This window comes from Gadus macrocephalus, chromosome 1 (assembly GCF_031168955.1).
Source record: "Gadus macrocephalus chromosome 1, ASM3116895v1".
Lineage (NCBI taxonomy): Eukaryota > Metazoa > Chordata > Actinopteri > Gadiformes > Gadidae > Gadus > Gadus macrocephalus.
The window spans coordinates 13,227,584-13,252,009 of NC_082382.1; the positions used below are offsets into that span (position 1 = coordinate 13,227,584).

A 24,426-nucleotide genomic window follows, 5' to 3' on the forward strand; every position below is an offset into this window, starting at 1 on the left:
CAGTTGTCATTTTAAGTTAAAAAAACAATTCCATCACCTTAATACCAAATCAAATGTGGAAAAAACCTACTACGAAGGGCAAACAATAGCGTACTTCATTTAATATTCAGCTTGCTCAGTTGCCACCTTAGTTGCCAAAATGAAATATACAATACAGCATTATCGGCGGATTTAACAGTCAAACCTGTATCTCTGAAATATAAAACCTGTTTAACACCAGTGGCTCCCAATACACGGAGCGGTACAGTTGACGATACTGTTTATTTACACACTTATTGCTAAAGGACTAGAATAATAGGGGTCGTCTCACTACTTAAACTAGAAAACGTCTAATCCTTTAAGGATCATTTATCTGTAGGAGATAAGACATGGGCGTAGTGGAGCTTGTTAGTGTTACTTAGTAAAAATAAATAAAACGTTGACACCCTGTGTACATACAAACTACACATGGACACCTGAGGAACACATTCTTTGCAGGTTCATTCAAGTCGCTATTACCATTCTGCACATTTAAACATGGGATTACAGCAATAGCCTGAGTGAATCTGAAGTCTAGTACGAGTTCACTGTGGACTTCATTTCTAAATTCCTTGCATCCTTGGTAGGTCTTCTATATCCATGATTTAATACAAGAGGTCTGAACATACTACAGTGAAACTGCCACCACACCCGCTGTCCTTTCCAATTCATCCCCATTGGCACAAAGGTTATGTGTTGTTTGTTTAACATAGTTGTGGTTAGTGTTCAGCATGACGGTACATCTGGTCTTACTTCACGTCCTCAAACTGCTTTTAGTATTTTAAAGAGGGGGTGTGGGGGTTGAGCGGGGTATACCTATCGCTGTGCAGCTCTTTGGAGTTTGCTCTGGCCTCATCAATAACCGCACACTTCCCAGCAGCCATTCCACAAGGGGGCTCAACTTTGAAGCTACAACATCAAAGCCTTTGCCATCATCAAAATGCCAGTCGACCACTGGAGTACAATGCAAATGTTCTGTTTAACTAAGGATCCATCAGAGCCATTCGCCAGCTCCAAGGTCTTGCCAGACTGAAAAAAATGGGGGAAATTATTGACCAATAGTATGCCATAATATCCTCATTCCACCTGGTTTTCCTAAACTGTTTGAAAATTGATACAAATAAATGATACAAATGCGTGGAACAGGAACGGCAAACACAAAATGCATATTGCTAGCATCATAGCTTAACACATAGCCACAAAAAATAGTTGCAGTCACTATTTTAAAATAACTTTGGCTGACCATATAATGCTGGCACTGAACTAATTTTAATTAACGATTCAACATAATTCAAAGCGCAAAATGTATTAAAAATAATAAATCTATTCTCATGTTTAGCTGACGAAAACTTACAAAATGCAGCATGCCTCAAATTACAACTACATTTTGGTGGTATAAAAACCGAAAAATGAATCAATGTATTGATATATCCTATACCTTAGGATGTATTCACCCTTTGCAATGCTCGTCATATCTTGTTGATTGATAAGGCAACATAAGTGTTGTCCACACCTGCAGGAGAAACAGATAAAGAACACATTCCTGAACTCACAGTTCAATCGATAGATTAACCTCAACTCTACATTAGATTGACAGGATGAAGAGTAGATTAGCTTCCAAAACAACTCACAGGTCCTCGTCTCCCTCTCCAGCTCAGACGGCTTCTCCTCCCTTTGGCATAGGACCTTGGCCACGATGATGATAATGATGAGCGCCACGACAAACGTCAGGCCCGACACCAACCAACTGATTACCATAGGACTCAGCACTGGGTCAGGATCTGGGAAGGACAAGCCAACACATAACCAAGCTATTAACAAATACATGATTGGTGACAACACTGATTAGTGTTAAAAACAAGCCTGTGCCTTAAAATTGACTGGTTTTAAATCAAGCTCCCCTGTATATAAGTGTGTCCCTCTAGCCAAAGAACCACAGTTTATGCATGTTTTAAAGTGTGCCGTCGTCTTTCAACCAACAGCGCAAAAGGGGTGACCCTTGACATGACCGCTTTGAGGCATTCTTTTTTTTCTTACAGACAAGGTTAACCACAAGAACTAACATATAGTCAACAATTTTGTGTAATAAAAACATCTGGTGTTTTTATGTAAAGCTGGTCAATCCGTTTTTTTCTCTGAATCAAACCCAGAAACACCATCCATAGCTCCCCTCTCAATCCATCACACAACCTAGAACCCCTCCCCGGACCTGTGGCCCTCACTTACCTCTGACGGCTATGGGCAGGGGCTGGCTCTCCCTGGATATGAAGGTGCGGCCCCCCAGCTGGACGCGGTACAGGCAGTAGTAGTAGCCCTCGTTGGAGCTCTGGGCGCTGGAGAAGGTGAAGGTGACGGCGGGCGTGAGCGCGGGCAGCGACTGGCGCACGGTGCCGTTGGACCGGCTGAGGCGCAGCTGGAAGGAGGCCCCTGGGTACTGCTGCTTGGTGACGCAGGTGATGTTGAAGCCCTGGCCCTTGATCACCGAGCCCACGGGGGCCTCCGTCGACGTGTTGTACCAGTGCTGGGGAGTCAGCAGCTCCACTAAGCAACGTCCAGAAAGGAAGACAGACAGACTTCAGTTTTCTGGGAACACTAAGGGCCGTACACAACACTTTGGAAAAGCTAGAGTTCAGCATTGTGTTTTGGCGGTTTTACAGGAGCCATTCTGGATCGATAAATCCACGTTGGAGGTAATTTGTAGGTTGGCTCCGACTGCGCTATAAATCTTCATAGATGGATATCTGCAGTACTGCACATTGACGGCTCTTTTCTCAGGGGAATTGGACCACATAAATCTTACAGCGTGGTTGAGTCAAATCTAGTATCCTTGTTATCTTACTGTAAAGAGGTTGATATATACCGATGACATCTCTTTCTGCACATCCAAAAGCGCCCTGATCCTTTCAGACTTAAACAAGCTTTCGAGGGGGAGGGCTGGGGACACACACCAGCCAGCACGACTTACCCACGGTGATGTTGATGGAGTTGCTGGGGGGAGAGGCGAGGAGCTGGGAGGGGGAGCTGCCCCTGATCCGGTACACACAGCTGTAGCTGCCCTGGTGGAAGGTCTCCAGGTCAGTCAGGGTGAGCTCCACGCGGGTCTGGCTCTGGTCCACTCGCTGGGTCACCAGTGGCGTGGACACGCCCTGCTTGTACAGGTGGAAGTCGCTGAGGTGGTGTCCCAGGAGCACCGTGCAGCTGAAGCGCACGGCCTCGCCGGCAACAAACACAGCGTGTGGGGACAGCAGGGACAGCGACGGCATCAGCAGGGTCCCTGGAGGGGATGTGAGGAGAAGTTTGAGCAAAGACTCACACGCTCAGAGGGTGAATATCTGAGCTATAGAGATACATATGCAATACCTTTCTCACTTAGTCCATCAAACGATAAGGCTACTCATCAAATAGTTTTAAACCTATCTATATATTTGAATCAAATCATAATCTGTTATCATATTCAAACTTGTGACTTGGAACGTTTTGTATGAGGGTTGTAATGTATGCCTGCATCTCGCAACCACAACCCTGCTCGTGCTTTTCCGGCGTCTTTCATCTTTGATTTAATTTCACACAGGATGTCTGGTAAGAAGCTAGTCTGGCTGGGGGAGAGCCACTGAGACTGGGGACTGAAGAGATAACTTCAGGCCATGGGGTAGGTTTTATTCTGCATTACTGACTTAATCTTCTGGATTAAATTGGCCATTCTTGTCCTATATTCTAATTAAAAACAATTTAAACAATCCATTTCTAAGTAGTCTCACATTAATTAAAGTAATCAATTTTTTTTTGGGGGAATCTGTAACACTCATTGCAGATGTATCAGTGTCCACCTTTACTATTAAGACTTGACTTGGACTTGCACCCAAATACTTAAATCCAGCTCTGCACCTCTGTGAGAAGGTTATATTTGTTGATCAGCATGTTTCGTTCCAATGAGCAGAAATCAAAATCAAGAACAGGAAGTCCTAGCTGGATATCAATGACATCCAGCAGATGCTTTTGAAGAGAAGTACTTTTCACCTGAGCATTTGACACCGGCGTCGTTCAGGTGGGTGCAGTGGGGGTCACTGTGGAGGACAGTGGCACAGCGCATCAGGCTGGCCTCGTGGCCCGAGCACTGGACATGACGAAGCCAGATCTCCCCGCTGCCTTGCCCGTATGCTGCCCCGTGAAGGGCAGATTCGGCCAAGCCACAGCCCAAATCCAGGCACACCACATCAGCCTCCCTTAGGTCCCAGCCATGGTCGCAAACCGTCCCCCACTGGTTGTGGCGAAGTACCTCGACTCTCCCAGAGCACTCGTTGTCTCCATCCAATAGCCTTATATGAGGTCCATCTGTTATGGTTAAAATGTGCAGTTAACACTCAAGCAGTAGGTAAAAACATGAGAAATTATGGTGTCTTTTTTTCCCCCCAAAGATTGTGTCCAACTCTTACCAAAAGCCCCAACTCCATTCAGCTGAACATGCAAACTGCCTGTGAGAGTGGATTCAATGGTTGAAACATGAAAATTAGTAGTGACACAAATTAAACATAAAGAGTCATACACAAGCACAAGGTCAAAAACCGAATGGCCCAAAGGGTCGCACATCCTACAGGCGGTGACAGAAGTTAACTTAAGTAACGAATGCGCAAAATGCGTAACGACTGAGGACGTTAGCTACCTTATCACCCAGCCATGTGCAGCATGGTTATTTAGGAAATCGCGTTGGCTACTTACCTAGTAAAAAGATGAGCTGGAAAATCCGGAGCATCTTCTAACCTTCCATGAGACGTCGGTGTGGGTAGGATGCCGACACCGACGCGGACGCAGGCAGGCGTTGGTTCGCTCTCTCCGCACACGACATTAGCTTGTCTGCTATACTGAATTATCAGACAAGGCTGGCAACAAGCACAGGACGGATCAAAGCGGACGAGCTGGTTCATAGCATTCTGAAAGGCGTGACGGTGAAACGATATTAAAGCTGACTTCACGGACGTGTACTTGTTGTTTTGAGAAAAGTACGAGCTAAAGTCGAACAGGAATGTTGTGTTGTTATTTGCTACAAACCGTGTGTGTGTGTGTGTGTGTGTGTGTGTGTGTGTGTGTTTGGGGGGGGGGGGGGGGGGGGGGATGTCGTGCTTACGTCACCACAGTCATAGACAAACGTTTTGCCCTGACGTGTTAAAACCGTTCCCCTTGTCACAGACAGGGGTCACTCATACCGCAGATATCCCGTGGTCCAACTGCGTCCAGTGGACCATGTCCCTGGTCCTGCCCTTCCGATACTGCCTCGTGTCAGAGAATGTTGGTTTCAGGACACTGAACCCTCTGCTGTCCACACAGTGATCATATGAATGGTGTCCACCACATGCGCAAGGACAAGAATCATGTGGATCAGAATCATGTTCTTTAATTTCTCCCCTTACTATGACTAGTAACACTTTACAGCCTCTCCTCCATGAAAGTTATAGCCTACCATTAAAAATGACGACTGGGTGCTGTCTACTGCCTAAGGGTTGATTGTGTTATTTAGTATAATTATTACATCACTTTATTCAATTTGTTTGGCTGTAGCTGCAGGGACTTGTTGGAACATGAGGGAGAATTTAACGGGTATCTGTCCAATAGACACCCATTATATTCCATGGTTATGAAAGCCCAGACGCATTGGCTTTTACATTTAGAGCTTCAATTTAGATACTTTATTACGGTTCACCATTAATGAAGACACAAAACCATTTGGAACCTTTCTCTCCCAGAATGGCTGCCACCTGGTTAATAAATACCTGACTACAAGGGTCAAGTCCAGTCTTATCATTCCAGCCCATGTAGCTCAACCAGCTAGAAATATAATCCATATCATGGAAACTTTACACTTTGAACAAAGAAGAAGGAAAGCATTTTTCCAAGAACTAAATAACCAGACCATCAACTCAAGTAAAATGATATACAAGCTGGATCTGTTGACAGTTAGGGATTGGCACAGGTTTGGAACAAAGGTTAATTCTTTCCTCATTGACATGGACTTGGATATTTGCATCTACGTCAGAGTAGTGGTCGTTCGTTAATTGCTGATATGGGTGGGTGCAGCAAATCAAGAGAACAGATTCCTTTGGAGATAAAATGTCACTTTTTAAATTGAAATACCGAAAATGTGAGAACATATACGTGGTGCTGGGTTGTAGCTTTCATTCTCACATAATTGGTGAGAATAAATGAAAATGGATTTTAAAATAATGCCACGCTTCATTGCATTCATCAGAAGTGCAGTAAAGCAATGATTCTTGTACTAGTTGATGGCTTGCAACCGTTTACACTCTTGGTATGACCAGTCAAGATTCATAAAATATAAAACATGTAGACGGGACAGCAAACGTATTTATTGAAGAGGCACAATTCTGTTTCCCAATATCCATTTCTTTCCTTGAATCATTTAACCACATAAAGATAATGTTACATTATCTTAGTGTGTAACCCACACTTCCAGGAATGGAATCAGTTGGTCTTTTTCCTAATTTCCAATGTTGAAGTTGAGGTCAAAGCCTCAGTCTTGAAAGTTAGTCACCCCAACAACCAAAGTACGAGTTCTTGATTCACTTTATTTAACCAGTGATTCAAATAGTCAAGGTCCTTTTTTGGGTTAAATTAACAAAAAAAAAACGGCATATACAGATATACCTGTATTGAGTAATATAAATATATTACTCTTGATATAATTCAACTTCAGAACCACAACTGTTCTGAAATTTAGGAAGGAAAAACAAAAATAACTTCTGTTGGGGCTGTATGGTTCATGTGCACCAGTATTATAAACTTTATATCTTCCCTTCATTATCCAGAACAGTCACCCTGCACATGTTGAGTGTTGGTACATTCACTTTCACTGATAAGCATGAGAAAACGGGTACAATAGTAAGAATACAAATAATACACATAATAATTTAGTTAACTTAACAATACTCCTCCTTCGGCCGGTGACCTATTTTTTACAAAGGAAAGAACAAAAAAAACAGCTCAGGTATGGAGTATGCACGAGTACTGCAAACGAGGAACATCTAGACATGCTTTCAATAAAATAAAAATATATCTCGATCTTTGGATAGCAACGCAAGAAGTGTCAATTTTTCACCCCCAAAAAAAGACAGTCTTTATTGCAGCGCATGAAAATAGAAAAAGTAATTTGCTGCCTTCTCAATAGTCCTTCAGCCGATGTGCATGAGTGCCTCATGTCGCCCCATCATTTTGGCTCCGTTAAAATGTTTGGATGTTACTTTGACTCTGCCAGCACGTGGATGAGGAGTTCATAGGTGAACAGGACGATGGCCGTGTTTGGGATCTGTCTAATGAGCTGTGGAACGAGTCCTCGGTAAAAAGCCGGATAGCCTTCCTCCACAGCTATTAATCTTCCCGTCTGGAAGAAATACTTGTACTTGCTTCCTTCCTCGCGCAGTCTTGTCCGGATAACCTCTGTGAAGGACACAACAGAAGTGTAAGAAAATACATCTACCCACATTCAGTTTTATAAATGCATACAAACAAGTCATTAAGCAGATGCTTTTATCCAACGTACATTTATTCAGATTCATGTTTAAAGGTCCCATGGCATGCTTCTTTATGGATGCTTTTATACCGGTGTTAGTGGGCCCCTAATAAAGTACTTGAAGACTATCAAGAAATTCAGCCTAACCCAAATCAATCAGAAGTAGAATAAACCGCGACATGGAGGAGAAAGCGATTGTTGACCGCCATTGTCTCCCGCCGAGCCCCGCCAAGCGGCAGTGGTGCCTCGGCAGCGGCCAGCGAGGCTCTGGTGGGAGACAATCGCAGGCAACAATCCTTTTCTGCTCCATGCCACGGTTCATGTACTTCAGGGAGTCAAAGCCAAAGTTCCTTTCCCCCAATTCCTTCTCAACCATGGCTGAGATAGCCCCTACTACGAGTCTTATTGGGGAAATACCAGAGACGTCAGAGAACCCGACGTGTTGTGCGCCATAACACCAACAGCAGAACGGTTATCCAAATAACAAAATCCAAATAAAGAAGTGTACAAATTCTGTGGGCGGGCAAAGCAGAGAAAGGGGAGGTAACATGTCCCCTTATGAATACATACGGGGAATATTCAAAAATCGGCACATCTGAGCTTTCTTTTTTCAAAGGCAGAGCAGGATACCTGGTGCTCGTTTTACACCTAACGCCATTTCTAGCTACTGGGGGACCATTGGTGGTAGGGGAATTCCTATTAATGTTAGAAAACCTCATAAAGTAAAATGTTCATGCCATGGGACCTTTAAGTAACTGGTAGGGGTTAGGTATTAGGTATAAAGGTAAAGGCATTGGGGATCGAAACCCAGTACCTTTTGGCTGGGAGTCTGGCACCAATGCCACCACATGATTCTACCCCCATGCATACTTAAAGCTAGGGTGGGCAATATTTAGAAACCAACCAGCCATGTATTCAAAAATCAGCACATCTGAGCTTTCTTTTTTCAAAGGCAGAGCAGGATACCTAGTGCTCGTTTTAGGGTAGGAAGACAGACAGTTGGGCCATCCATTAATTTGGGCCAAATTAAATGATGGGCGGGCTTATTACAGGCCTGCAACAGCCCCAGACTCCATCTTTTTTCCCCCCTTTTTACTTATAGCATTTGCTTTCTGGATGTATAGATAATGGAAAAAAAATTGTCAAAAAAGCCTTCTAGAATAAACGGACTACCCTAACTTTACAAAACATCGAAGTCTTTGTTAACCACAATATTCATTCTGAGGAAATACATGTTTTTAGATGAGCTGGATGTGGAACCGTTCATTAAATGCTTACCGTGTGGATAAGCTATGCAGGACGCACAGCCCTTTGAAAACGCCGCTGCCAGCATCAGGCCCAGGAAGTCCGACGCTACCTTCTCAGAGCTACCGTTGGGCGAGTTATAGCGGCCCTCGGCGAGGCGCTTCTTCAGCGTCTCGTAGATGAGGAAGCAGATCATGGTCTCTGAGATGCCAGCGTAGGAGGCGGTGAGTCCGCGGTAGAAGCCCCTCATGCCTTCTGTTCTGTAAACGTAGCGGGCAACCTGCAGCGCGTTCATCTTCTTCTCCCCTCGGGCCCTGGAAGGTAAAGAGCGTAATGAGCATAAGCCACTTTATATTTACCCTTAATGCTATTTAATACTTTGTCTATTTCAGAAGACACTTTTTCCAGCCCGACTTGTAGCAAATTATGGGTTTGGCATTTTGCTCAAGGATGGTCTGTAGCTAGACTGCGGACATTAGGGATCTAACCTAGTGCGTTTCAGCTGGGAGTCCAAAACCCTAGCCACTACGCAATCGGGACCCCTAAACCTACATGTTTGTCTGCCTGTCTATAGGGCGGTTGGGTTCAAGAAATGACCCCTGCGGTAATCTGAGGTGGCTCAGCGCATCAATATGCGACAATACCGCAATAAAGAAATCTAGCCCAAGCCCTTATATTGCTGAATCATCCCGGATTACATGTCAATATATTTTCAAGGTTGCTGCCATGAGTCGACGTAAGCGCATAAATCAACGCAGACAATGAGTAAATGACAAACATTTTTACCTGCTGATAATTATAGGCCTGAATGCATCTTAATCATTTGTAAAACGGTTAAAATCCAACATTAAACCCACTAGATAGTGCTTCAAAAAGGAAAGCAACACACTATTCCGGGTGAAGGACCACCAAAAGGGAAAAGGCACTGCATATTCTTCTATCAATTTTGCTGCACTGGTGCCAACTATTCATTAGGGCAGGCATTTTGTTTTTCGAATGAGGCTCAGTTGATACTACTGCCCTGTACTCTTTAGTGTAAATATGGGATCTTCTCTGAGCGCAGTGCAGTGCGTCAGCACAGGGTATTTATGGACAGCGGTCACATGCTCAGCTCCCACGCGGCTGAAGCCAAGGACAGTGTCAGGAGGACAGAGATTACATTACAAGAGGGCAGCGAACACGTTAAAAAGACCCCTAAAATAACCACTATCGTTTAAAAGCCAAACTCGCACCGGGAAGGGTGTAGCTAGGGTTTGTAGATAGGGTTTAGCTGAAACCTGACTTACTTTTTCTCCAGCTGCATCCTTGTCTTTACCATCCAGATGGGGTTCATCATAGAGTTGGTCACAAAGGCTGTGGACCAAAGTTAAAAGATACACTTCATATTAATAAAGTGTTTAACATAGTGCCTGTAAGACTGTTTAAAGTATCATGACTATATATAGTCATTTTCCAGAGAAAGCGCCTACATTGACATGCTGAACTAAGTCCGAAGTCTTTTTTTCCTCAGTTTTTCAGTGACAATTATTAAGTGTTGTGGTTTCTTTGAGAAGTGAATTGCATTCAGTTTACCTGCAAAACCAGCTGCGCTCATGTGTACAGGTCCACTATTGGGTGCAAACACGCCATTCAACGTCTCTTTGGACTTTGAGTATGCAGCAAAGTAGATGGCTCTGGAATATACCGGAAAATAAAGTTTAACATTAGCTGACGCCTAACCTTCATACAAACAGAGATACACTGAGCAATAGGAACGGTCAGTGTCTGGCATCCATGATACTTTAAAAAACAACTCTAATGACAGTGTGGGTTTGCAGCACTTTGATGTAAAAATCTGCACTGCTGCTTGTCTCTGTGTCTCTCTGTGTGTGTGTGTGTCTCTGTGTGTCTCTCTGTGTGTGTGTGTGTGTGTGTGTGTGTGTGTGTGTGTGTGTGTGTGTGTGTGTGTGTGTGTGTGTGTGTGTGTGTGTGTGTGTGTGTGTGTGTGTGTGTGTGTGTGTGTGTGTGTGTGTGTGTGTGTGTGTGACAGAGTGTACTAGGAACCGACTGTTCGACAAGCTTAGCATGCTCGCTATCCCCACGGCGCTTCTGGAACAGCCCAACAAAGTAGTCAGAATAGGCTGAATAAGCATCAGAGATATGCATGGGGTATGTGACAGTTGGGCAGGATCGGGAACTTACTCAAAGCTATTCATTAATTAATGTACTGCATTACTGTTTAAAATTCAACCTGGTAATTTTAGCTATATCAAATTTGGTGGTATTGCCACACTGCTTTACAGCTGTTAATCATTATAGCCATGTCCAAGGATGGTATTAAATGTTTGTCTACTGAGATCTAGCAGTGTATGGTTAGCACTGTTGAACATTATATCCATGGTCCGAGTAGAGACACAGCCGATGAGGAAATGTAGCTATTGGCAGTTGTTAATGCTTGTAAACAATCCAAAGGTCAGCATTTCTCAAAGATAGACATCAAACCTTTACTTAAATAAAGCAAACAAAAAAAATACTGGGTGTCCAGAAAGAGAAGCGTCTGTACAATTTTGACAGGATGCTTTAAAGAATGTTGGCGATAGCTAATCGATGCGTTTCTTTTATGACCAATGCATTTTTTAGATGCAGATAAGTGAAAGCGACGCCAATGATCAATGAGCTTATGTGGTCTAGATCCAGATATCCCTAATGAAATGTAAATGCAGCCGCAGACATCACTGTACCTTGAGGGGGCTACACCCACTAGGTTGGGCCCCAGGCCCCGAAACAGCGACCGTGGACCCTCCTTTTCCAGAATTGACCTGGAATGATTAAGTAACAGACATTAAAAAAAATTGGCAGGAAATTCCCAGTTAATCATTGGTAAGAACGGTTGTTCCATCATAAATGCATGAAAACATCTGGTGACAGAGAAACTCTTTCCTCTAGCCACAGGTCAGGTGAAATCTCGTCTTCTGTGGCCACCTGACAGGCCCCGTGGCTGAAATTACTTAATTTTTCTGCGTACAGTAAGTGACCTTTACTCTCCAGGAACACAAACAGTCCTGCCAGAGCGCGGTGAAAGGGCAGGTTAAAGTTAGATTGTGATAAAACGGAATCACATCAACCATTCCAACCAATGGATAACAGCCTTCTGTTTAATGTTTTTCAATGTGTTTGTCTCAAATCCACCCCTTTGCTGGACGGTTGCTGACCCTCTTGTTTGGGAATTCCAAAACTAGACTTGCTCCTTGTTGTTGGTTTCACAATAGGCTTTTCGACAACAATACATTTCACCTTTCCAAACGGCTTAACGATCACTTGACTGCCTTCCTTGGTTTCAATGATGTGTGTGGTACTTAAAACACATTTAATGACAGCAGGACCAACACCTTCATGGTTTAACTGCAACCATCCTGGTATAACCATAGATAGAAAATGTGTGGATCATCTTGGAAAATCGTGTAATATACTATCAATAAACAATTTAATGAAAATGAAATGTTACACTCTAAACTGAAAAATAGGGCTGTTAACTGGAACAATAAATCTATTATGGAATATTGAATTAACAAAAAAATAACAATTTGCATATTATGTAATAAATGTACATAATTTACCAAATTTGGATCAAAGCAATAACACCCTTGGGCAATTCCTGCTGTACAAACTACATCACCAGGGGGAAGCAAGAAGGCCGGTACAATGGCAAAACAAGGTAGCGTCAAGAGGGAGGGAATATTTTATATGGTATAGTTAACGAGCGGAACTTGCTACAAAGATGGGTTTCAACATGAGTGGAGGAGGATGATGAGGATTGTCCCACACTGGCAGCCAGAGTAGGTGGTGCTCCGACTTTAAGTGAATCGAGGGCTCGAGGATTGTTTGTTCACCAGTGATTTGACTAAATTTAACAAAACGAAATGAGTCAAAGTGGGGTATCGGTGTTCCTCAAAATGCAAACATGAAGAAAGGGAATAAGCTGATTTTATTAAATTAAGTTTGATTCGTTGTTTGTTAACAAACTAGACTAGTCTACTACAGAGCCATGAAGTAGGCCCTTTAAGTTATTGACTATTTTTATTGTATGACACGCCCTGTATTAGCTTGATCACATTATTTTACTTGATGGCGGATTAATCCTTGCAGATGGTTCTAATGTAAACAATAACACCATTTATTTATTATGTTTTGTTATTTCAATTTTCATTATTGAGTCAACAATAGGTCTGCTTTAACTTGGCACTTCCTCTCATCCCGTTATCCAAAACCGGTCAACAGAACTGGCAAAGCAAGGAATTATTTCAAAGTTGGTTTTTGGAATAACAACGCAATAAACTAACAATGCATATGCAATGCAATGATCGCTTATCACAGCCATTAGAAACTAACTGAATATCTGATTGTATAACTCTAGAGAGGAACAAAACTCAAAGCAGGCAAGCCTTAAGTAAGTCAAGTCTCACAGCTGGCAAGTTCAAGTCTGAAGTCTCCGACACAATTCACACATATTATATATTTGAATGTTAATTATTGGAAATTGTGACTACCAAATGTACATTTGACAGCCCTTAGCCCCACTTCAAAATACACATGCAAAAGTTTGCCTTCAGACATTTAAAATATGCACTAAAGCTGTACAGTATTATTCACACAATCCTAAATCCAACTAAACCGGTTCCCACTCGAGTCTCGCCCGTGTAACAAAAACAACAAACAGAGACAGCGTCCTCCTCCCCCGGGGCAGTTCTTGTGGCGTGCCGGGCCATGGAGACTTTCCGGACCTGGGCTTATGCAAATGCTTGAATTCAAATTGGCGCCACACCTCTCTTTTATTTCCATCTTGGTGTTTGAAGGTAAACAGAAGACAAGTTCAGACAGCCACCAGAATACATAACATGTCCCATCACATCTGGAGAGGAACAAGAAGCTGTACTTCCAGGGCAACACACAAATTCGCACCTTTCTGTGACCAAGAAGCCACATAAATCAGACCCAGTTAAGGGCTAATAATTAGGCTCTTCCTAACACGACGACTCTGACATAACAACAGCAGCTGTGGGGAGGAGCGGAAAATGCCTGACTCCTCAGTGTAGTAGACTGTGTGGTATCTATGAGGCCTTTTTAACACAACAACAACAACAACAACAACAACAGCAGCAGAAGATGCAGCAGCGGCAGGAACGTACCGCAGAACCTGCAGGAGTCCCGGTGTGACCGTCCCCGGACGGATCACCCCGGTGCCGCTGAGCGAGCCCATCTGCACCTGGAAGACGGGGCGCAGGGCCAGACCTGAGGACTGCAGACGCGTCTTCAGCACCTCCAGGGGACAGGTCACGATGGCTCCTACGGTACCACTACATCTAAAAGGAGAGAGGACAAATCATACTGATTAAAGACACATAAGGAGAGGCTACTTCAAACCGGGTTCATCCTTTCAAAAGGAGAGGCCACCTCAGTTGCATTACATAATCAATCACAAAACATAAAAGGGTGTTGTTGTTGTTGTTTTTAATTACACAATGACAAAACATGACTGGGTGTTTGTTCATTGGTCATGGAAGATTACACCAGGACAACAATGACATACTGAATTAGCTCAAGCACCATCCCTTGAAGTTGAGATTAATACCTCAAACCTTAGACCACTCTGAAACATTGTCAACAACATGCTTAAAAGTTCAGACTACGGTATTGCAGTGTCCTGTATCTGAATAAAGCAAACATACAATCAATTAGAGAAACCTGATTCAGGTTTATGTGCCAGAGATTTAGCCAAAAACACCCCTATCCTTACCCCCAAGGCTCCATAACAACAATAGGGGCTAGCACCTAGTAACAAAAAAAAAAACATTGCTAATGGAGACGTCCTGCACTGCCTGAACTTTCTCTTTCGAAAGCACAGGAAACGGACTGAGGCTGAACTTAAAATGGTGAAGAGTTGTTCAAGATTCTGGCTGTACATTTACATTCAATAAGTCTAGGCCAGGCTTTAGAAATAGAAAGGAAACTAGTCAACGTGCATTCATTATTTGTTAACAAAGTCATTCAAATATGTCACACAGCCTCAGGTGCCTGTTTGAAAAATAGTTTCAAATTGTTTATAAGTTAATAAAAAATGTAGCTAGTGATTCACAGCGACCATAATAATAACAGATAAAGACCTCGATTTCCTTCGAAATCATTATTAATTTCCAACCATTATCTTTATCTCTAAGAAGGGAGAAGATTTGAACCGACAACATAATTTTAGGAGATAATTTAATACACATTTCAATATATCTATTTATGTTTAAAGCTCGCGAGGATTGACGCAACACATCTAGTTGAGTTACGTAAGACCAAGGGCATCTTGCTAAGGTCGGCTTCATGACTGCGGCACCGCTACAGTACTGTTTGCAGAGCCCCTCGAAGGGCAACACGAATGTGTCGTTTGTAAGCACTGCCTTGACACCAATGTACAGCACAAGTGCACCATTTAGCTTCACATAACTAGTATGAATACCAGTATATACCATTAACGTTCAGTATTCGACGTAACCGCTGCTGGTGACGTGGTTGGTGAAACCGAGCACTTCCCGGTGCACTTTAGAGATACAGAAAATACATGTTATAATGCACATGGTAATATAAGCCATGTGGTTCTATTGATTAAACGCGGACCTGGTAAGCTAGAACAACTTTGCAACTGGCAAGTAGCATAATAGGACAGGAATTACTTGAATAGTCTGGAATTAGACAGGACCATCCCAGGACGTAGACAGCGACCATTGCTTGAAACATGCATTTATTGCATGAGGAAGCTAGCAGGCGATAGCTAAGCTCCTTCGTTATTAGTCATTCATATAGTATTATAATATCGGAAGCTTACCTGACACAAAAACACACATTATACAGAACGCGGACGAATAAATATACAACCATTATCACCAAAAAAGTAACGTTAGATACCCAAATACCTCACAAAGTGGCAAAGTAACGTTAGCCGCTACAACAACCTACCGCAATTCAAAAGAAAACACGTTTAAACCTTCAACTTACCCCCCAGCGAAGAGATGTAATAAAGTGTCTTTCTGTGCCATTTTTCTTTTTTTTCAGATTGACACCATATTCCTTTTTCTTTCAGAAAATTGATAAAAACAGAAGCGAAGATAACTCGGGTCGGTGACTCTTGCGAGCTCGTCCTTCCGGCCGGCTTTCTGGGGCTGACAGCGGCGGCTGAACCGGCTTGGCCTAAAGACTGGCAGTGACGTCAGGGGGCCGGAGGGGGTGTTGGCCGTGACGTAGACCGGTGTTGGGCAATTGTCATTCACACCGGTCACCAATACACCTTGCATAAACCCGTTCATCAAACATGCACGATCATAAAACATAAAAAACAACAAAAGGCCAAACGTGCTTTGGAATGGTTCTAGAGATTCGGTCTAGTTCTGTTTATAATAAGGTAGTACGTTGTATGTCTCTTAGACCTAAACCTTTGTACATCTCCAATATTTCAAATACATATTTCTCTTAAATTAAGACGTTTGGGATAGGCTGTATATAATTGTTTAGAATATTTAATGCTAAACTATATTATCACTATATTTGTTTATTAAATCATTTGATTAATCCATGAATTGTATTATTCATTATTTAAATTAATAGTATTTTTTATCAAGCTGGCTATATTTCCATGTATATACAAAACATCTCATTGGGTAGATAAAGGGACTGATATTGCACCAAACGATATATGTTTACCAGACACTAGTACTGTTGTTTTTGGAATCCAATCATATGACAACGGAGATCTGGCAGCCATTTGAAGCACGAGATGTTGGGAAGTGGCATGCATGCCATGCGTACGTAACTGAAACTCAAAGGGAACTATAAACCCATGCAACGAATCAAAGTATTTGGCGGCCCCCCTAGACTGTTTGGCGGGGCACGCCCTTGGGAAGCACGTTGTTGGGGCCGGGGGGACTCTATATAGGGCACCTCTTTCTATTTCTCTAAGATTTCTTCCCGCCAACAAAGTCGCTTCTTAGTGTTTTCGCACTTGAAAAGCCATCTCAAGGCACAAGGAATGCAGGAAACCTCGTGTTTATCACTTTGAATGGGCCCCCATGTGGCACCATATCATGTTTCCTGTGTTGGTACTTCATAAACTACAGAGAGTTAATACTGAAATTATCTTTAAAAGGTTGTTTTATTTGCTATAATCTTATAGCCGTAGCATGTTCCTGCAATATGCTACCGGAGGCTGCAGTTTTAGGACCAAATACTTTAAGTGACGCTGCCTTCGAGATATGGGTTTATATTTCCTTAAACTTAATTTGCAACGCCAACATAGGACAACTTTGACTTGCCTTCAACGGCTTCTTAAAGGCGAAACAAACTAAACAACAAGGGTCCTGAAACTGCAGCCTCGGGTATTGCAGGGCCCCGTTTCCCGAAAGCATCTTTAGCCTAAGGGGATCGCAGAGTGGGTCGTACGAGCATCGTACAGTTTTCACACCGTTTCCCGAAAGCATCTTTGGTAACGAACCTCTTAAAAACGCTCACGAGTGCTCCAGGGTACTCGTAGGACGCCAAGAGCCTCGTTAGCCTACTATAGCCTCAGTGGCGTAGCCAGCGGACATTCCTAAGCTGTGTTCGAAATCGTTCCCCATCATGGATGTAGTGCACTAAATAGGGTGCACGCCATTTTGTAGGGTGTTCGAATTCTCAGTGGTCCACTATATAGGGCACTATATAGTGGACTTAAAATAGGGTACATACGATGTTCCCTACATGCTACTCCCGTATACCACAATGCAATGCGGTCGTGTTTTTCCGGAGGAGAAGAAGCTGAATGACCGCGAAAACTAATACATTTAATGATGGAGTCTCCGGCTTTCGTTTAGAAATGTCAACAATTTATTTGGGATTTAACATAGAATATTTAACATTCAAAATTAATAAAAAAAAATACTTGAACAAGGAAATGTAACATTCAACATCAATACAACCTCCAGCTTTCCTCGTGAGTGCCTGGTTTGTTTACATGATGTGGGCGCATCTTTCTGCGTCACACAAATACCCGGCGCATTTACTGACGCTTAGAAATGTTCAGCGTAGTGTCCGAATTCTCGTTCCCTATTCCCTATATCGTGCACTATATCATGTACACTATATAGGGAATAGGGAACGAGTGTATAGGGAACGATTTCGAACACAGTCCTAGTATTGAATGCGTTTTATTATAACACATTGGTAATGGTGTATCACGTGCGTCTGAAGGCTTGAAGGCCTCCACACACCGGCGCCGCAGCGGCGCGTAAAAAAGTCTGCCCCCATTATTCCGGGTGTACTAGCCCACACCGGCGCCGACTAGCTGCGCGGCAGCGTTCCGCGCCGCACCGCCCAACTACTCTTCGAGCTAGCTGTGTTCGAAATCGTTCCCTATACACTCGTTCCCTATTCCCTATATAGTGTACATGATATAGTGCACTATATAGGGAATAGGGAACGAGAATTCGGACACTACGCTGAACATTTCTAAACGTCATTTGCGTCAGTAAATGCGCCGGGTATTTGTGTGACGCAGACAGATGCGCCCACATCATGTAAACAAACGAAACAAACCGGGCACTCACGACGAAAGCTGGAGGTTGTATTGATGTTGAATGTTACATTTCCTTGTTTAATTAATGTTAAATATTCAATGTTAAATCCCAAATAAATTGTTGACATTTCTAAACGAAAGCCGGAGACTCCATCATTAAATGTATTCGTTTTCGCGGTTATTCGGCTTCTTCTTCTCCCCTGGAAAAAATACAACCGCATTGCATTGTGGTATACGGGAGTAACATGTAAGGAACATCGTATGTACCCAATTTTAAGTCCACTATATAGTGCCCTATATAGTGGACCACTGAGAATTCGAACACCCTACAAAATGGCGTGCACCCTATTTAGTGCACTACATCCATGATAGGGAACGATTTCGAACACAGCTATTCCCGAGCGTCGCCGCCCCTGAAAAAGCGCTTTGTAAAAGCTGGTTTGTACATCCCGGGTCCCGTAGGCACCTCCATATCTACCCCTCACCACTGGATGTCGCCCTCTTTCGTTTGTGAGAAACAATTACGAGAATGGACGATGAGAGACTGGTCGTCGAGGTGGAAAAATATGTCGAATTGCATGACCAAAGTACCCGTCATTACAAAGACAACTCCAAAAAGGTCATTGCCTGGCGAGCCATAGCTCTGGAGATTGGATCTTCAGGTGAGAAATCAACAATGGTGGACTAAGTACCCAAACCATTGACCATAATGGGAAATAGACGAAATCAAGTCACATATAATCACACCATGTAGGTAGAAACCAGATTACTTGTAATATATATATTTTTATTTAAGGCAAGGCAACTTCATTCATATAGCACTTTTAATACATGAAGCAGACTCAAAGTGCTTCACATCGAAACATTCTCATACAATAAAATAGAGAAGTAAAAGAAAACACAGGCAAAGCTCAAAAATGCATTGTCATGTATTAACTGTCTCTCTGGTATCAGATCATGTATTAACTGTCTCTCTGGATTTAAGGAAAAATAACATTAAGTGTCTCGAGCACTCAAATAAAATACACTGGCTACTGAATCCAGCACAGCAATAACATCACTGTATTTATCCCGAGGGATAAAAAAAAAGTATATATATGCAAAAGAGTATACCAGAGAGGGATAATAACTAGATTATAGGTCATCATATAGGCTGCACCATATGGTTCTGCCATTGCACACTTAGTGGCGAATTGAAATATTGGCGTGCCTCTCAGGATCTGCACGGAGCTCCTGGACCAGATTGTGGCATACCCCCTGTTCTTGTCTCTGTTCATTAATGGGGTGCACCCAAACCCTTCGTCTTCTCCTTGCCCGCCTACAGCGCAGGAGAAGAAGGGCAGCCCCCCTCTGTCTGGCAACAGTTATTTATTCTGTTGAAATAAAAAAAACTCAATAAAATGTAAAAGAGCTTGCTCAATTAAAATGGATAACTACTGGCTGCATACATGTAAATGTGTGGCTATGTTAAGGCTATATAGATGGATAGATAGATACTGTATAGGTCCCAATAGGGATCAATAAAGCCATCCAGGAGCTCAATACAATAAATACACACAATAACAATTGGGCTTAAAAGGTGACTGCACTATATACTAAAAAGGCTTAATAGAAGTTCCTGCAGTTATTGAGATTGTTGATGCAGTAGATGAATAATGGCAAAATATAAAATAAATAAGAAATGACAGTAAATAAAACGATAAAGTGCCCTACAAACTAAGTTGATCTGATGCTTGAAAACATACTTTCACTTCGCAGATTATACATTTTTCAAATTATTCAGCCAAAAAGATGGAAAATAAATAAACTAGGCTACAATAGGCTACTCACCCATTGCGTTTCGTCTCTTTGCTGCGGTTGATTGACAGGTGACTTCCTGATTTTAGACTGCAGCGCGGCCGTCGCGCCGCCTCCTGTTGGTGCTAGGGGCGTGCTTTTGACGCGCGTAAAATACGCGACGCTGCGCTGCGGCGCCGGTGTGTGGAGGCCTTTAGCCTACTATAGCCTCAGTGGCGTAGCCAGCGGACATTCCTAGTATTGAATGCGTTTTATTATAACACATTGGTAATGGTGTATCACGTGCGTCTGAAGGCTTGAAGGCCTCCACACACCGGCGCCGCAGCGTCGCGTCAAAAAGTCTGCCCCCATTATTCCGGGTGTACTAGCCCACACCGGCGCCGACTAGACGCGCGGCAGCGTTCCGCGCCGCGCCGCCCAACTACTCTTCGAGACAATGTTCTATTCCTGAGCGTCGCCGCCCCTGAAAAAGCGCTTTGTAAAAGCTGGTTTGTACATCCCGGGTCCCGTAGGCACCTCCATATCTACCCCTCACCACTGGATGTCGCCCTCTTTCGTTTGTGATAAACAATTACGAGAATGGACGATGAGAGACTGGTCGTCGAGGTGGACAAATATGTCGAATTGTATGACCAAAGTTCCCGTCATTACAAAGACGACTCCAAAAAGGTCAATGCCTGGCGAGCCATAGCTCTGGAGATTGGATCTTCAGGTGAGAAATCAACAATGGTGGACTAAGTACCCAAACCATTAACCATAATGGGAAATAGACGAAATCAAGTCACATATAATCACACCATGTAGGTAGAAACCAGATTACTTGTAATATATATATTTTTATTTAAGGCAAGGCAACTTCATTCATATAGCACTTTTAATACATGAAGCAGACTCAAAGTGCTTCACATAGAAACATTCTCATACAATAAAATAAGTAAAAGGAAACACAGGCAAAGCTCAAAAATGCATTGTCATGTATTAACTGTCTCTCTGGTATCAGATCATGTATTAACTGTCTCTCTGGATTTAAGGAAAAATAACATTAAGTGTCTCGAGCACTCAAATAAAATACACTGGCTACTGAATCCAGCACAGCAATAACATCACTGTATTTATCCCGAGGGATAAAAAAAGTATATATATATATATGCAAAAGAGTATACCAGAGAGGGATAATAACTAGATTATAGGTCATCATATAGGCTGAACCATATGGTTCTGCCATTGCACACTTAGTGGCGAATTGAAATATCGGCGTGCCTCTCAGGATCTGCACGGAGCTCCTGGACCAGATTGTGGCATACCCCCTGTTCTTGTCTCTGTTCATTGATGGGGTGCACCCAAACCCTTCGTCTTCTCCTTGCCCGCCTACAGCGCAGGAGAAGAAGGGCAGCCCCCCACTGTCTGGCAACAGTTATTTATTCTGTTGAAATAAAAAAAACTCAATAAAATGGATAACTACTGGCTGCATACATGTAAATGTGTGGCTATGTTAAGGCTATATAGATGGATAGATAAATAGATACTGTATTGGTCCCAATGGGGATCAATAAAGCCATCCAGGAGCTTACATATACAATAAATACAATAAATACACACAATAACAATTGGCCTTAAAAGGTGACTGCACTATATACTAAAAAGGCTTAATAGAAGGTCCTGCAGTTATTGAGATTGTTGATGCAGTAGATGAATGATGGCAAAATATAAAATAAATAAGATATGACAGTAAATAAAATGATAAAGTGCCCTACAAACTAAGTTGATCTGATGCTTGAAAACATACTTTCACTTCGCAGATTATACATTTTTCAAATTATTCAGCCAAAAAGATGGAAAATAAATAAACTAGGCTACAATAGGCTACTCACCCATTGCGTTTCGTCTCTTTGCTGCGGTTGATTGACAGGTGACTTCCTGACTTTATACTGCAGCGCGGCCGTCGCGCCGCCTCCTGTTGGTGCTAGGGGCGTGCTTTTGACGCGCGTAAAATACGCGACGCTGCGCTGCGGCGCCGGTGTGTGGAGGCCTTTACGCGCCCGGTAGGAATAGACGCAGGGCAGAGGACGCGGCCGTTCCGCGGCGCGTACGCGTCCGGTGGGATCCCGGTGTGAGCCTAGGCGGCTGCATGCTTCAGCGTTGGTGTTACGTTATTGCGCAAAATTTACTCAAAGCAATTCATGCTCCCTTTAGGTTGCGCGTGTTGCCAAGCAATTTACCACCAGAACAGTAGGTGGAGTAATATGTGGAGTGAAGTTTTTCGTTGAAGACGACCTCGAGAATGACGTCTTTGTCTGTGGGAGTCGTTGGTTTGTTTATGTGCCAGATCGTGTTCTCCCCATACAGTGAATGATGGCAACAGACAGAGGAACAGGGGTGATGAAGTTGTTGATCATTGGGGTTGTATAAATGTGCATATCTCTCTACATTTTAAAACGACATAATGTGTTGGCAGCAAAGTTAACTTCACTTCACGTTAATGATTTTGTATATGAGCCTGCCGGCCGGGTTCCATTCTATCAAACCACCCACCCTCCTTCCTCCTACGGCAGCGTTTCTCAAATTGAACCATGAAAAGGAGATTTTCATGGTATTGGTCGAAGACTACCTAAGTGAAGCCTATATGGTGTATTTGTGTGTGGGCGTCGTCGTCGGCTGTTTATAAACCGCCTCCCAGTCATGTTCTACACATTCAGTGAACTATGGCAGAGAAATGTGATACTCCAGACAGGAAGTAGTAAGCAGACCAATCACAGCCTTGCAGGCTGCGCGGCTCGCGTAAAAGCTTACGTAAAAAATAACACAAGTCTAGAAAAATCGCCCGACGCACGCAAGACGTGAGAAGTCGCGCAAGGGGTGCGCAAGGGCGCGCAAGGGCCTCTTGCGCTTGCGCTTGCGCTTGCGCTTACGCTTACGTAACTGAGCATAAATCGGCCTAATGTGGGCCATTATGTTCTTAGTTTGAGACAGTCCAGGAAATGTTTGAGCAGGCAGGGCACTTAAAATATGTGAGAGAAAGTGGGGGGGATTTGTGCAGACTGACATAGGCTACTCATAAAACGTAGCATAAAATAATGTAAAAAAAAAAATATATATATATATATATATATTAAAAAATATATATTTATTATAAAAATATTAAAAAAAAATGCAAAGGAGCAGGCAAAAGGCTGGGATATGGTGGGGATTGGTCACGTTGACGGGAATGTTTAGTGACATGTGGGAGGGTGGAGGGGCTTAAAAAAAAGTCTCAATCACTCTTCGACGTGCATGAAAACCAGCCGCGTAGTTATGAGGGAGGCCGTCCTCACACCGATCTTCCTCGTCGTCGTCGTCCTCAATGTCCTCCGGTTCAACCCAAGCTACCCCAGCCTTAGCTGCAATTTTGTGCAACATAGCTGTCACACATATCACAGCGCATGACTTGGCCGGCGAAAACTGGAGCCCTCCGCTGGACTTGTGAAGGCATCTAAAGCGCAACTTCCACCTCCCGATCGTGCGCTCAGGATTAGGACTGATATATATGTCGGCCTAGGCTTAATCAATTGTGTTTTAATATCTTTTGCATTCATATTATTGCAATCTATTCTTTTCGTAGGCTACTCTGCGGTTGGCCTTGATGGGGAGATATTTGAACCCTTTTTAACCTCATTTTCCTCCGACATTCCTGCGTCTCCCCCTGCGTCATAGCCCGTTTCAGCACCATGTCAGTGGACAGGTACAATCCTACGTTCCTCTTGAGTGCAGCGAATGCGCGTTCACGTTAAGAGGAGTTTCGGGAAACGCTCCAAAGAAATTATCGATGGTTCGAAAGGTCCACCTTTCGCACCATCTTACGAGCGAAGATCCATCGATATCGGGAAACGGGGCCCAGGAACATACAATGGTCAGATGGCATGACTAGAAGCCACCTAGTGGCCATATGGACACTTTGTTGTTAGTAAATAATGTCCGTACGAGGTATATTGTAGGCCAGTGGTTCTCAACCTTTTTTGAGCAAACTGTCCAAGCACGTCGAGAAGAACATTGTCAAGTGCAATCTGATATATATATTTGCTATTTTATTTGATTGAATAGAATATACACGTTATGAATTGTATAATTATACTAGTAATAACTTTAAATATGAATGGTTTCTTCTCCTCATGGGCAACACCATATAAGGTTTTATGAATTACTAGATTAAAAAACTACAAACATGACCTCTATGCCATTTCCGCCCAAGACAGACAGAAACAGTGCAGTGAACGCACGTTCACTGCACTCATGACGTTCGTAGGAT

The 24,426-nt window shown here is 43.1% G+C and overlaps 2 protein-coding genes and 3 long non-coding RNA genes across 7 annotated transcripts; all 5 read right to left on the reverse strand.

Annotated features, from left to right (window-relative positions):
* Positions 1-84: 84 nt before the first annotated feature.
* On the reverse strand, positions 85-5,118 carry si:ch211-150o23.3 (uncharacterized). 3 transcript variants are annotated; one of them, XM_060046536.1, is made up of 8 exons: positions 4,735-5,118; positions 4,452-4,490; positions 4,036-4,350; positions 2,984-3,292; positions 2,245-2,559; positions 1,650-1,799; positions 1,473-1,531; positions 85-1,047 (listed from the first exon to the last, which is right to left on the reverse strand). In XM_060046536.1, the coding sequence occupies exons 1-7, from the start codon at positions 4,766-4,768 to the stop codon at positions 1,488-1,490; spliced, it is 1,206 nt and encodes a 401-aa protein (XP_059902519.1). In that variant the 5' UTR covers positions 4,769-5,118; the 3' UTR covers positions 85-1,047; positions 1,473-1,487. The 3 variants fall into 3 exon arrangements, with proteins under 3 accessions (XP_059902519.1, XP_059902512.1, XP_059902524.1); XM_060046529.1 differs by having other exon boundaries at positions 1,457-1,531; positions 4,735-5,117; XM_060046541.1 differs by lacking the exon at positions 4,452-4,490 and having other exon boundaries at positions 1,457-1,531.
* Positions 5,119-6,357: 1,239 nt separating this feature from the next.
* slc25a33 (solute carrier family 25 member 33) lies at positions 6,358-15,988 on the reverse strand. The gene is made up of 7 exons (XM_060046565.1): positions 15,800-15,988; positions 13,948-14,121; positions 11,503-11,580; positions 10,355-10,455; positions 10,069-10,135; positions 8,816-9,096; positions 6,358-7,464 (listed from the first exon to the last, which is right to left on the reverse strand). Exons 1-7 carry the CDS (start codon positions 15,838-15,840, stop codon positions 7,265-7,267), a joined length of 942 nt encoding a protein of 313 aa, XP_059902548.1. The 5' UTR covers positions 15,841-15,988; the 3' UTR covers positions 6,358-7,264.
* On the reverse strand, positions 14,278-15,793 carry LOC132453692 (uncharacterized). The gene is made up of 2 exons (XR_009524778.1): positions 14,995-15,793; positions 14,278-14,931 (listed from the first exon to the last, which is right to left on the reverse strand). It is a non-coding gene; the product is annotated as an uncharacterized LOC132453692 (long non-coding RNA).
* Positions 15,989-19,113: 3,125 nt separating the features above from the next.
* Positions 19,114-20,338, reverse strand: LOC132453699 (uncharacterized). Its single transcript, XR_009524784.1, has 2 exons — positions 20,178-20,338; positions 19,114-19,720 (listed from the first exon to the last, which is right to left on the reverse strand). It is a non-coding gene; the product is annotated as an uncharacterized LOC132453699 (long non-coding RNA).
* A 622-nt stretch (positions 20,339-20,960) lies between these two features.
* Positions 20,961-22,182, reverse strand: LOC132453706 (uncharacterized). Its single transcript, XR_009524786.1, has 2 exons — positions 22,016-22,182; positions 20,961-21,567 (listed from the first exon to the last, which is right to left on the reverse strand). It is a non-coding gene; the product is annotated as an uncharacterized LOC132453706 (long non-coding RNA).
* Positions 22,183-24,426: the final 2,244 nt, after the last annotated feature.